Source organism: Procambarus clarkii, chromosome 2 (assembly GCF_040958095.1).
Source record: "Procambarus clarkii isolate CNS0578487 chromosome 2, FALCON_Pclarkii_2.0, whole genome shotgun sequence".
NCBI lineage: Eukaryota > Metazoa > Arthropoda > Malacostraca > Decapoda > Cambaridae > Procambarus > Procambarus clarkii.
This window is the reverse complement of record NC_091151.1, coordinates 46,316,816-46,332,305: the sequence shown is the minus strand read 5'-3', so window position 1 is coordinate 46,332,305 and position 15,490 is coordinate 46,316,816. Positions and strand designations below refer to the sequence as shown.

The 15,490-nt window shown below is 41.6% G+C and overlaps 1 protein-coding gene across 1 annotated transcript in view; it reads right to left on the bottom strand.

Annotated features, from left to right (window-relative positions):
• Fife (regulating synaptic membrane exocytosis protein fife) overlaps positions 1–15,490 on the bottom strand; it is a gene marked incomplete in the record, with an annotated part of 325,447 nt that overhangs the window by 42,174 nt on the left and 267,783 nt on the right. The window contains 1 exon segment of the mRNA XM_069325246.1: positions 2,693–2,817. Coding sequence (XP_069181347.1) covers positions 2,693–2,817 — 125 coding nt within the window.

Genomic DNA, 15,490 nt, shown 5'->3' with positions numbered 1-15,490 from the left:
GTACGTACACACGGATATGACACAAGGAGGAAGCCGCACGGATGTGGACATACGGACACACGGATTTGGTCCCACGGACACGGACGCACGGTTATGAAGACATGATCAGAGACACAGGGTATACTGACGTACGAACATAGACTCGGAAACAGAATACGGTAACGGGCGCACGAAAACGAACAGAAATATGGTCACACGTGTATGGACAATCGAATGCATGTATGAAGACACGATCATGGGCACACGGACACGGTTACATGGATATGGATAAGAACACATGGACACGGACTCATAGTAATGAGTTTACAGACATGAACTAGGACACATGAATGTACTCACAGTAATATAACCATTTTACATATGTGCTCACAATGTTACAAAAACATAGTAACAGAGGCACATAAAAACCTATACCCATACAGTCCTGGTTGGGAAATCACTCACTCACCACACACACACACACACACACACACACACACACACACACACACACACACACACACACACACACACACACACACACACACACACTGATTCGTTTCAAATGCAGATATACTAGAGCCCAGTAGGTTCATGAACCTACACACGAAGTAATTGACAACAGAGGGGCTAACTTGATAAGTTCATATACGCATCTATCTCCTAAGCTGGGCCCGGGAGCTGAGTATCATCCCCCTGGAATCACAGCTAGGCGAGGATAAATAGGTGAGAACTCACACCCACCCACATACTATATATACTTGGGATCTAATAACTTCACTCTCAAACATTTCTTGGTTACCAGATTTTTACTTCGGATAAGTCGCATCCGGCCACATAGCGCTCCTACGCCAAGAGTGACAGATTAGAGGTAGTTAGCAGAGCAAGGAAAAAAGAGAAATGAAAATGAGGGAAAGGAAGAGTGACATAGCGAGTGAATAGCGACAGAGTGACAGCTTAAGGGAATGTGAGAGGTGATAAGAGCAAAGGAGAGAGGAGAAGAGCGAAGAGATATCAAAGCGATTGGTTGAAAGAGAAATGGAAGTAAGGCTGACAGAGAGAACAGTAAGAAGAGGGATGGAGTGTAGCGAAAAATATGAGGTTTGAAATGTGGAATATGGGAAAAGAAGAGTAAAAGAGAGACGGAAATGCGGCAGGGGCAGAGTGAGGAGACTAACCAGAGCAGAGCTAGACTCTCACAGTGAAGAGCAAGCCAAGTGTTTCTCTCAGCGGTCAGCGTCTAAGCAAAGCAAAAAGCTGTCGAAGTATACCCAGAAGAGCAAATATGGCTAACGAACACGGGAGCTGTGGGTTGAAGAGCTAATTAAGCTTTCCAGGCATCCAGAGCTCGAGAAGACTCAGGATAGCCGGGTGATTAATGCAGCTGGGGATTAATATGACTGATGATTAATACAGCTGAGTATTAATACAGCGGATGATTAATACAGCTGGGGATTAATACAGCTGGTGATTACGGCGGCTAGGGATTAATACAGCTGGTGATGAAGAAGGCTGGGGATCAATACAGCTTGGGAATATTATTGCACGTTAATAATAAAGTTATGGGTTAATGGAGCAAGGGAATTATATTGCTAGCTATTAATATAGTTATGGATTAATGCAGTTGTTGGTTAGTAAAACACGGATTAATACAACTGGTAATTAATAAAGCTGGTGATTACTGCAGCTAGGGGATTAATAAAGCTGCAGATTCAACCAGCGTAGAACTAATACAGATGGTGATAAGGAAAATGAATGTTATGATTGTGTTTGATATTGATGGGACTATGCTGTTAACAATATGTGTGAGAGTCATAATTATTCGACACGTTTACCAAAAATTTTAATAGTTGTTTAAGATGAACTTATCATAGAGTAACTTATTGGGAGGGATGGAGGGAGGGGAAAGAGGTTGTGAGTGGGTGGTTAGAAGGGATGGAGGTTGGGAGAGATAGAGGGAGGGGAGGAGATAAAGGAGTGGCGGGACGGAGTTGATGGTGAGGAAAGAATTGAGGAGAGAAAATATGGGATCAGTGAATCATTGAGAATTTAGTGTTTAATAAACCTCACCAATGCACACAATCGTTCAATCATTTACTTAAATATGTTATGCACACACACACCACACACACACACACACACACACACACACACACACACACACACACACACACACAACACACCACACACACACACACACACACACACACACACACACACACACACACACACACATACACACATATATATATATATATATATATTAACCAAAAACCAAATCTACGTATCAGAATACCGACATATGAATATAACGCATTTGTTTGCCACTCAGTCAATATAACCAACTAAACTAACCAACTAATACTTATAATTGCAAATATTTCTTCTTATTTGGCAATATTTGCCAATATTATGACATTTTCCCGGGTCAATCGAGAAGGCAATTTAATGACTTCTAATGTATTTATATATTTATCAGTTTAAAATAAATCAACTTAAAGTATATATGTTTACCCACAATCAACATATCACCGTCCCTGATCAGCTGATATCAACAATTCTTGATCAGTTTACCATCATTCAAAGCTTTATTACGTGCTTGTAATTTATTGTGCATTCATCAAAATGTTCTAATGCCTAACTCATCTTAACTCTCATATTTTCTGTTCAAGAATCACCTTTATTAACGCTAAAAGAGTAATTGAGGTCTCACCTTATCTCCTTGAACGACGCCGGACACCTCCGCTGGACCACCTCGCACAGTCCACACCACGTAGGCGAAGAGACGGCCGTCCGGACCCACCTTTCCACCCACCACACGCATTCCCAGTCCTCGCGCTGTGGCCACGAGAACAGACGGTCACACCAGGGGTCATGTGCATATAGGTGGTATATGGGTATGATTTAGAACTGACAGGAGAAATGCATTCCCAGTCCTCGCGCTGTGGCCACGAGAACAGACGGTCACACCAGGGGCCATGTGCATATAGGTGGTATATGGGTATGATTTAGAACTGACAGGAGGAATGTGTGTACCCGATAGAGGATGTAGAAGTAATTCTTCCTCCTTACTCTCATGTGAGACCTCTGTGTGTACCAATGGTACCAATGGCTTTCTGTTCTGTATTAGTAATGGTTGTGTTTTTATCAATTATATCGTTCATGATCGTTTCCTTTGTATAGTGAGGCACGGGAAAGTAGTTACTGTAATTGAGCTTTGGTGGTGGGAGAGGCTGTGAAGTGTTGACATCTTCACTATTAGTTGTACAACAGTTCATGCTATTTTGATGATCATTTTCACATACACATCAGCGTATCCGTTGTTGATATGGGTTCAGCCGTCTCCACCCAGACACGCAACATCACGCAGCCATCCCCACCCAGACACACAACATCAGACAATCATTCCCACCCAGAAACACATCACACAGCCATCACAATCTAACCACACAACATCACACAGCCATCCCCACCCAGACACACAACATCATATAGCCCTCCCCACCCATCCCCACAACATCAGACAACCACATACACACACACACTACCGCAATCTCAGACACTGTCCTGCCCATTCCTCACATCAATTACGTCCAGGCCTTTGTCCCAAATGCCCCCCCCCAGCTACCTCCATTCCCAACTCTCTGCTTCTGTGTTCCCTCCCTCCAAGAGTCCTTCCTCACTCTCCTTCTTTCGCTTTCTCTCGTCTTCTCTCTCTCTCTCTCTCTCTCTCTCTCTCTCTCTCTCTCTCTCTCTCTCTCTCTCTCTCTCTCTCTCTCTCTCTCTCTCTCTCTCTCTCCCCTTTGCCACGTTTTTTTCAAAACGTTTCTTACCATTACCTTTGCAACGCATACTTTCTCTTCTGTTTAGACAAACAAGAGGGTTAGTGAGGATTTTGTTTGCGTTTCCCGCTAAGCTTTAATGGTTAGAGGGTTCTTTTGAACGGTTTGTTTGTGTTTATGTTTTGTGTATATTTTTATTGTTGTTTGTGTTATGCTTGTTTTAGGAAAGAGGGATAGTGGTACATGCGTGCATGTTTGTGCATGTATTCCTGTGTGTGTGTGTGTGTGTGTGTGTGTGTGTGTGTGTGTGTGTGTGTGGTGTGTGTGTGTGTGTGTGTGTGTGTGTGTGTGTGTGTGTGTGTGTGTGTGTGTGTGTGTGTGTGTTGAAAAATAATTAGCAGTTAGAAACAGTTGATTGATTGACAGTTGAGAGGCGGGCCGAAAGAGCAGAGCTCATCCCTCCTCAAGGACAACTACGTAAATACAACTAGGTGAATACACCACAACACACATGGCACACTGACCATATATTACACACACACACACACACACACACACACACACACACACACACATACACTTATTAGCGCCCTGATAAATCCCGCGGAGGATTGACTGGGAATCAATCCAGAAATATTCGCCTTTTCACCCAGCAGTATTTGTAGACCTGGTAGTAAAACCAATTGGCGGATCGTGTTCCAGGGTAAATCGAGTTGGGTAAAGCTTGCCAAGAGATATGAGAAGGGAAGAGAACTATCAGGAGAAAGCGCCAATCCATTACGACTATATAGCACAAATGAACAGCTCTCAAAACCTTCTAACTGGAGTCAGAAGCATCTTCTCCTGAACCCACATGTGTAAAAGGAAGGTGTGCCATAGACAGAGAGAAAAGAGATAGTCAAATCCTACTCACTGGCTTAAGAAATGGTGTAAATTAATTATTGAATCTTTAACAAATCTCTATCACACCACATCATATACTGAATTCAGTGAAGTTCAACTTATAGCTGTACTGTATATTCTTATCATGATTTTTTCAATGATGATTACTCTCCAACCTTATCATTTTGCAAGTAGTAATCATATTCTCTTCCTTTCTTCTCTTCTGTATTGTTGACTAATTATCACATAACTTATCATTGTGGTTTTAATTCCACTGCTCTGTTATTAATGCGGTTGTAGGCCTGAAATCTTTAATGGTGTATTTGCATGCCAAGCTGTGGAATCCAAGTGGAAGCTTATACTCAAGGACAGGCAATTCTTGCTTTATATATATAATTCTGGATAACTTCTGACCAGCCTGGAATAGACTGCTAATGTCATTCGGCCTCGGTGTGTTTCTGAAGGCAGTCTCTGTGTGATGCCCGCTTGAGGACCTTCTCTTGTCTGACTCGTAGAGTTATTTCCTTCCCATTTGATTCGTCATCTCCGGCCACCCATCCCTTTCCCAATTCCATTACTCTACGCTGCTAGGAATGGAAATTAAGTGATCAGTCAAAGAAGACCTGTAAGACCAGCTCTCAGAAAGGGCCAGTAAGTGAAACTCTTTGAGGGATGGGAGTGGGTAGCTTAACTCTTTGAGAGGGTCAAACAATATTTTAAACTATGTTGTAAATCAGGCCCTCTACCGTGATCATTGTCCAGCACATGCGGACAGGTTGTTGTATTTTTTCTACACACGAATAGATCTGTGCAACGGTATTCGTATTCTATAGGCGAGATTGAGAGGGAACACACAAACCACCCATCCAAACACAGTTCCATGGTAATAAACCCAAATTAAACACAAAAACACTCATCAGCACGTTTTCAGATTAAATATGATCTGTTCTAATTGCCGGATTCTGACTAGTACACCCATAATTCCCTTCCGCTAATGGACATCAACCCATTGATGGTTCGTGAGGGGGTGGAGAATTGCAGATTCCCGACTTTAAAAGCTCATAATTTATCACTAGAGGGGAAAATTATGTTTTGTGTATAGGTTCTGATATTGTTGATTGTGTATACCTATGGTGTTAAGGTTGTGCTCAATTTTAAGGTACATCTTTTGTCAAAGATTCGCAATACTAACAAGTCTGAAAGACACTAGATACTGTTATTTCCACCAAAACATGCCCAACAAACGTTTAATGAACGTTTTCAATGTTGATTCATTGTTACATCAAAGTCATTTTATGAGAAATGCACGGGGAGGGGGGGGGGGGGTAAACTGACGGAAAGATCATTCAGCTGGTTAATATTCAATGGACGACTTATCATGTTATAGCTCATTCCCCCCCCCCCTTCCCCTTATTTGTCAAAGAATGATCTGATTCATCTAGCCCAACGTAGTTGAGGAATAGCGAATATATCTATCCTCAGGTTGCTAGGCACAACCAAATACGGCCTAACCCTAGACCCATTTGTTTTACCAACTGCGATCAGATCTAGGAATTCCATCCTAATTGTTATGGAAGAACAGACCCTCCAATCCCCCATTTGTCTAACGGCACCGGGTACACTCAACCAGGTACACTCAGAAGCCCACCCTGCCACAGATATCAAAACATACCCCAAGCCCACCCTGAGGGCCACACGACCTCAGTTTTGAAGACCCAACCCAAGCGAGGCTAGAGACCCATCGTGCTTCAACCCTAAGAAAATAAAGAAACCCCATTCCGAGGCCCAGCATTCCTAACCCGAGAATGTAACATAAGCAAACCCAAAGGTTAACCCCTACCTAAACGTGGAGAACATACCAAACGAACGAAAAGAGGTGAGCGACTTTGAAGACAGTGATTGGCTTCATAAGGTGCGAGAGGTGAAGTGAACCCTTTCTTGGTCTGTCTTAATCAAGTGCGAAGATCAAATGACTATGTCACCTACTCCTGCCTTCCCTTTCTTCCAATCTATTCCTCTCTTACTCAGCCTTCTTCCTCTTTCGTGCTCCTCCGCTGTTATGGCTTTTGGATGTTTTATTTTCTATCAGTTACAAATCTGTTTAAATATCTCCTTTTTTTCTCACCACTTTTCCTCTCGCCCACTCTCTCTCTCTCTCTCTCTCCCTCTCTCTCTCTCTCTCTCTCTCTCTCTCTCTCTCTCTCTCTCTCTCTCTCTCTCTCTCTCTCTCTCTCTCTCTCTCTCTCTCTCTCTCTCTCTCTCTCTCTCTCCCTCTCTCTCTCTCTCTCTCTCTCTCTCTCTCTCTCTCTCTCTCTCTCTCTCTCTCTCTCTCTCTCTCTCTCTCTCTCTCTCTCTCTCTCTCTCTCTCTCTCTCTCTCTTTATCTCTCTCTCTCTCTGTTTATCTCTCACTCTCATTTTCTCTCTCTCTCCTCCTTTCTTCTATTAACACTATTACCAGGGTTCAATAAATATGAGATTTATGTTTCTAATGGTACTCTAAGCTAATAATTTTTTATCCTGCATCAGCTCATCTGAGGCCTGATCCTAGAAACTCATTTATCTGATGAGCGAATTATTAGTTCGAATTAGGAATAAATTGTAATTTGTTTACAATTATAATATAATCAGGCTAGTTACTGGATGAATTAGGAGATATCTGTTTTCCCAGAGCCATCATATGGTCGCATGAATTGATTTCCTGCAGTGGAAGCGATATTGTTCCAAGTGTGAGTCAACGTAACAATGAATGATTGATGATGTTCTTCGGAATGTCACATCCAGCATGAGCCTGCGGATGGCTAAGTGTCCTCTATTGTGGATGCAAACTTCATGCTTTTCACAACAATCAACCAGCCAACTTACCGACTAATTTATAAACCAGTCACTGAATCAACCAATCCGCGAATCAATTACAAAGTAAAAAAAATAAAAAAATAAACATATCAATGAACAATTGTTTGAGCTAGGAAGTCAGACAGCTAATCAGTGGACTGCACAGCTGATCAATAAACCACTCGATCACTTTACCAATTTATTACCAAACAAACCAGCAAAGCTGCACATAAGTGCAAGCGCACACACACACACACACACACTCACACACACACACACACACACACACACACACACACACACACACACACACACACACACACACATACACACACACACACACACACACACACACACGCACACGCTAAACCATCATGTCCATGCAAGTGTTTAAACAAAGTTAAGAGATAAAGAAAGAGAATGAGTCTCTAGTTTTGACAGTTTCAGCGAAGCCATTAAAGTTTAGAGCAGAATGGAATGGAAGACGCTGACCTTAAGAGCCAGTTTTAGAGCAAATGTCTCTGTATTTTCTCTAATTCTACTTAATTAGGACTTTTTTGCCTAATTAATTAATTTTTTTCCAATATTTGTCTTTATATTCTTATCACTATATATTCCTTTTGGCTCACCTATGAGCATCGCATTTAAGAAATCATCTACTCTGGCACCCATTTCTATCTATCTGTGACTGTGTTAATTTATGTCTTTTTCTATACCAGGTTAGTATATTTTTATTAATCACATACCAAAAACACAAACAAACATTTCAGTATGTACATGTTCGTATATATATATATATATATATATATATATATATATATATATATATATATATATATATATATATATATATATATATATATATATGTATATATATATATATATATATATATATATATATATATATATATATACATATATATATATATATATACATATATATATATATATATATATACATATATATATATATATATGTATGTACATGTTCGTATATATATATATATATATATATATATATATATATATATATATATATATATATATATATATATATATATATATATATATATATATATATATATTTATATATATACACACTCACCTGGGTATCCGGCTGCACTTGGGTCTCTTCCCTCGCTTTTCGCTCATTCATTCTCTTTCTCCCTCATCCCCTTTCTCCCCAAATATATATATTTATATTTGTTTATATATTGATATATATAGTTTTCATATATATACAGGTATTGGTATGAAGATATAACTGTAATTATAGTTACAGATATATATTCAGGCACAACTATTGGTCCCACTACAAGTGCAAAGTACAAGTTCAATTACATGACCAGGAACAACTACTGAAGTCGGGTTTAAGTGTAGATATATGAGCAGTGCAGACACTGATGCAGCTGCAGATACTGATGCAGCTGCAGATACTGATGCAGCTGCAGATATATGCTAGTGCAACACAAGGTGCAACTGCGACTATTGGTACAGCGCAAAGTGAAGGTGGCTTCTCTTGTAACGACAGATAGCAGGTTAAAACTTATCGTACATTTGCGGTTAAAACTACCCATACGGCTAAAGTTAAAACTACACATTGTATTACAGTTAAAGGTACACATAATATTGCAGCTAAAGATACACATATTATTACAGTTAAAACTACATAAACAATTACATTTAAAACTGCAGAAACAGTTAGAGTTAAAGTTTTATATAAATTATAGCTGCAGCTGGAGTGACATCTATGAGCACAGGCTTAGTTGGAAGTGCAAGAAGAAGCTTTTCATGGATTTGCGTCAGGAAACAGAATAGCAAAAATATCATTAGATATTTATGATTCAGATTCCTCCCCTCCCTCCCCCCCCCCCTTGAATTGTAAATAAACCAATTTTCTGGGGCGTAGGAAGGCTCTATGACAGGAAAAAGCGTATCGAGCATATCTTCCAGACGCTGAATACCAAATAGTAGTGAACAGAGATGAAATACAGAACTCGTGGTAAGATAGAGGTTCATATCCACGAGGGAGATAAAGAACAAAACTCCAAGTCATGGAAAAACTTCAAACTAGTGAAACACAGACGACGTTTAGAGCTTATCGAGGACTTTCTGGTTGTCAGAAGGTGGTCGGTATTGGATACATGCTGGAATAAAGTAAAATGGTAAGTTCGGGAGTTCCTGCAGAGGTATCTAGAAGGCTCCGAGTGGGTGATAGAGACTTTCTGAGAGAAAAAGGCAGTATCAAAGGTTACACGAAGTCTCTTCTGAGAGATGAAGAGTAAAAATATAGTGGAGGGAGAGATGCGGGTGGTGAGAATTACGGTAATTTAAGAAAGGGATGGATGATAATAGTGAAGACCGGATGATGGAGAAGGAAGAGACAGTGAGTAAGGGAGATTGAATGAGAGTAATGAAGGAAATAGTTTGTAAGCGATAGAGACACCGCGAGTTAAGGATGATAGAGGAAAGAAGTTCCACAGAACTATGTTTCCAATATAAAGAAAGTAGGAATCCTTTTGATATCTCACCTCCTAGAGAGTCTTGGATATCTCTATCCAAGACCCCTATCTACTACCAAGTTATGTCTGTCTGTCTGTCTGTCTGTCTGTCTGTCTGTCTGTCTGTCTGTCTGTCTGTCTGTCTGTCTGTCTGTCTGTCTGTCTGTCTCTCTCTGTCTGTCTGTCTGTCTGTCTGTCTGTCTGTCTGTCTGTCTCTCTCTCTCTCTCTCTCTCTCTCTCTCTCTCTCTCTCTCTCTCTCTCTCTCTCTCTCTCTCTCTCTCTCTCTCTCTCTCTCTCTCTCTCTCTCTCTCTCTCTCTCTCTCTCTCTCTCTCTCTCTCTCTCTCTCTCTCTCTCTCTCTCTCTCTCTCTCTCTCTCTCTCTCTCTCTCTCTCTCTCTCTCTCTCTCTCTCTCTCTCTCTCTCTCTCTCTCTCCTCTCTCTCTCTCTCTCTCTCTCTCTCTCTCTCTCTCTCTCTCTCTCTCTCTCTCTCTCTCTCTCTCTCTCTCTCTCTCTCTCTCTCTCTCTCTCTCTCTCTCTCGTGTCTCTTCTCCGCCCTTAACGCCGGTGAGATACCCGTGTTCTGGAGACCGCCCAGGGTGACATCTTCAAGGTGGCGTCGCCAAGTGAATGCTTCTCTCAGGTGGAATATCTGTTTTTTTCTCTCATTGTTCCATCGGCTCGCGAGATGGTGTAGACGAAAGAGGGAAGAAGAGGAGGAAGACGAACAAGGGAAAGAAAGAACAACATCAAACAAAACTTAAATATGATAAACCAAGAAAAGAATCACCGCTTCTAAGGAATATATCTTTCTTCAGGTGTTGCTTCTGTGCAGTAAACATATCTAAAAAAAAAAAAGGTGCTAAATTTTCTGTCTGCTTTTCCGCTTCCGTAATTAATATCATCCAGTTTTGTCTGGAATGTCAATATTTTGTGAAAGGTTTGTTTGAAACGTGTCATCATAAATGGATGAATATATATATATATATATATATATATATATATATATATATATATATATATTCTTCCTAACAGGCAGAACAAACCGAAATTTCAGAGATAGAGGGGATAGAAGGAAGTTGATGCGAAAGGGGGGAGAGAGAGAGAGAGAGAGAGAGAGAGAGAGAGAGAGAGAGAGAGAGAGAGAGAGAGAGAGAGAGAGAGAGAGAGAGGAGAGAGAGAGAGAGAGAGAGAGAGAGAGAGAGAGAGAGAGAGAGAGAGAGAGAGAGAGAGAGAGAGAGAGAGAGAGAGAGAGAAGTAGAAAATTAAAGCTAGTGGACAGAGGAGGATAGTAGTAAGAGATGTATTCACCTAGTTGTATTCACCTAGTTGTGCTTGCGGGGGAGAGCTCTGCTCTTTCGGCCCGCCTCTCAACTGTCAATCAACTGTTACTAACTAATAACTATTATTTTTTATATAATATGATTTCGACTGAATGTGGGAGGGGGTGTATGATATATATTATACCAAAAGTTCCAACAAAATTATATAAATTCTTTTCAAAGGTAACAATAGTATGATACATATTTTCCTGAAAATAATAATACACCAAAAATAAATTGGTCTAAAAAACTAATATAATTATATATACAAATAAAAACGAAATTAAGTTATTTCCAAAACTTTTACTAAACTGACAATATTTTCAATATTTGGTCATGCATGTGTTTACAAACCGCAGGATGGCCACCCCCACACACGCTCTGCTGCACTCAGAGCGTTCCATCCATAGTATTTTAACTAGGACGGGCAAAGTAATCAGTGAAGTGGTAAATGAAAATAAAAAGGCAAAACATATATTCTATGTAACATAAAAAGTGTGCATATATTTACGTGTAGTAATTATATTGAATAAATACATATTTTTTTAAGCAAAATAATGCAAAATTGCATTACAAGGATAAGTTGGTTTAAGCGTTCACGAAATATAAAAGAGACAAAGAAATGAGAAAAGCAATATTGTTCAAAGTTAAAGAGAATCAACAGGGTTTGTTCGTAGCCTATTCTCCTAAAATTAAATTCACATATTTGGTCAAACGTTGAAAAATAGGCTGATGGACCCCAAAAAGTTCACGTCCGAATTATTGACAAAATTATCTCATATGATTTTAAAAATAATTGGAAATGCAACTTGCCTAACCAAACCTTTCCGCTTAAATCCTAGGCCTAATGTACACTATCTTAGGACTAATTTAGCTCATATATTGACCACAATTGTCTTAGGAAAGTTTAATTATTTTTAATTTTTGGCCTACTAGTTTTCTTCCCATTTACAAAATTAATTGTACGAAATGTGACCATTGTTAGTTACAACAGTCCAATTTTGTACTTTCGACTAAATAGAAGCTATAAGAACAATCATTTTAGAAAGATACGTTGTCGTATATGATAACAGTTGCTCCCTCTTGGATGTTATGATAATATTACATGTATGGAAACTGCATAAGGCCTATCCGCCCATACGAATAAACTCATATTAATATCCACCCAAACTAATTCATTCATATGTTTAACCTGCGCTTGAAACAAGCCATCACTCCCATGTCTATTACGTGACATATAACATAAGTTAGTTGCTCTAGGGAGTTAAGATATCCTAGTTATTACGATAACCTAGTGGGCTGCTCTGAGGAGATAAGATAACCATTTACCTCTTTACCTATCCAACTTTTTCCCCCATCTACCTGTCTACTTCCTCCCTAAGTCCTTTCATTCATCTAGCTCACCCTCTCATGCCCTTGTGACTAGCAATGTGAACTTCGCTCACTATAAAAATATCAAGGCCATTTTTGTGTGTCGAAGAACGAGACATATGAATACGTTTTGGAGGTGCGTTCAGCCGCGAGCCCAGCAGAAAATGTTAGGCGTCTTGTGGCGTAAACTGCGTATGAGAGAGAGAGAGAGAGAGAGAGAGAGAGAGAGAGAGAGAGAGAGAGAGAGAGAGACAAACAGACAGACAGACAGACAGACAGACAGACAGACAGACAGACAGACAGACAGACAGACAGACAGACAGACAGACAGACAGAGAGCAAATAAGGTGGGGGAAAGGAAGACAGGGTAAGGGAAAACAAATAAATAAACCTAATTAGGGAGATAAACACTTAACCCTCAAGCACATATTTGGGGAGGAAATAAAGAGAGAGAGAGAGAGAGAGAGAGAGAGAGAGAGAGAGAGAGAGAGAGAGAGAGAGAGAGAGAGAGAGAGAGAGAGAGGAGAGAGAGAGAGAGAGAGAGAGAGAGAGAGAGAGAGAGAGAGAGAGAGAGAGAGAGAGAGAGAGAGAGAGAGAGAGAGAGAGAGAGAGAGAGAGAGAGAGAGAGAGACTTGATGCAAGGGAAGGAGCCCACGGATAGGGAGACGACGTGGGGGAGAAAGAATGAGGGAGTGGTACTGAGAGAGGGTTGAATGCGAAAGGGGGAATAAATCAGGAAAGGGCATTCGAATGAGACGAAGATAGGAAGTGGTGTGAGGCGAGGTATATGAGCTGAGCAAGGGGTGTAATTGAGTCAGAGGGGTGAGGGGAGGGGAAACAGTGTAATCGAGTCAGAGGGGTGAGGGGGAAAGGTGATATCGAGTCAGAAGGGTGAGGGGAGAGGAGTAATCAAGTCAGAGTGGTGAGAGGAGAGGTGATATCGACTCAGAGGGGTGAGGAGAGAGAGGTGTTACTGAGTCAGAAAGGTAAAGAATGCATGTGACTGAGTGAGTGAAGGTGAAGTAGAGGTATACCTGTAGATCAGGAAGGTGAGACGCAGTGGTCGTGGCGACGCCTTGAGCGTACCTGGCCAAGCACGGTTTAAAGGTGTGTAGCTCTCCTGAAAGACTCACAGCCCCTCTCCCTTATCTTTCCCCTCTTTCCCCTTACAGGACATAGGGAGAGGCGAGGGGGGGAGGGGTATTGAGGAAACGGTGAGGGGAGCTGACTGAGGAAGAGAGGGGAGAGGGAGCCGAGGGTGTGACGTGCGGAAGTCGAGAGTGTGTCGTAGGTGTGTGAAGGGTGGACCTGGAGTGTGATGAGGGGAGAGTCTAAGGAAAGGCGGGAGGTAAGGGAAGGTTGAGCGATAGATAAGGGGTGGTAGAGAGAGGGGAGACAAGAGGAGGGACAAATAATAGGGATTCGGAGTGTAAAAGAGAAAAGAAGAGGGGATCACTGTTACCTGAGAAGAGTGAGGGCTCCTGCTGAGGAGCGGAGAGGGAAGGGAATTATCAGAAGAATGAGCTAAGCCATTACGACCATATAGCACTTGGAAGGGGTGAGGATAAGGATTTGGGATGGAACGGGAAGGGGGGGGGGGGGGAAGAAATGGTGCCCAACTACTTGGACGGTCGGGGATTGAACGCTAACCTGCATGAAGCGAGACCGTCGCTCTACCGTCCAGCCCAAGTGGTTTGGGCGAAGGAAGTTGAAAGTTGTTACATGGAGAGAGAAATGAGATTGAAGAAGTGTTTAACTGGGGAGCAGAGGAGAGAAGCTGTTAGCTGGGGTGAGAGAGAGAGAGAGAAAACAGACAGACAGACAGACAGACAGACAGACAGACAGACAGACAGACAGACAGACAGACAGACAGACAGACAGACATACAGACAGAGGAAGTCGGTCGAGGGAGCCGATGGCCGAGCGAACAGCACGCTGGGCACGTGATCCTGTGGTCCCGGGTTTGAACCCGGGCGCCGGCAAGAAAAAATGGGCAGTTTCTTTCACTCTATGCCCCTGTTACCTAGCAGTAAATAGGTACCTGGGAGTTAGTCAGCTGTCACGGGCTGCTTCCTGGGGTGTGTGTGTGGTGTGGAGAGAAAAAAAATGTAGTAGTAGAAACAGTTGATTGACAGTTGAGAGGCGGGCCGAAAGAGCTGAGCTCAACCCCCACAAGCACAACTAGGTGAATAAAGACAGACAGACAGACAGACAGACAGACAGACAGACAGACAGTGTGGTATCATTAGTATAGGAGTGGAAAGAAACGCGTGAAAAAAATAGAAGAAGAAAAGCGGAGAAATATACATATAGGGGTACAAATGGGGTGTAGAGAAGGGTAAAAGAAATGTAGAGTGAGCATAGAGGACCGAAGAGCAGTCGAGTAAAAGTGAAAACGGGATAAGAAGGGTAATAATGAGAGAGAATCCGGAGAAAAGGATTGAAAGGATTAGAGGCTGATTGATAGAATGAGGTGAACAATAGAGTTGTACTTTGGGTTTAGTGGAAGGAGGATAGAGTTGGGAGGAGTTAGAGTGAAGTGAGAAACAGAGTAGGTTTGAAGGGATGAATAGGGGTGGGCAGGGTAAAGTGTGGCAAGGCGTAGCTGATGGGTATTGAGTCGGTTTGGAAAGGGTTTTAGGAAGAGGGGGGATTTATGGAGGGGTAGTGATGGGGAGGAAGATAGTAAAGGGAAGTGGGATAGGAGGGATAAAACTGATGTGGCGCGGAATCGAGAAAGTTCAGGAGTCGTTGGAGTAAATGTTCCGAGGTGATGACGCAGTATGTAGAAGTGCCGCTTTGTGCTAGTGTGGCTCTGTTCT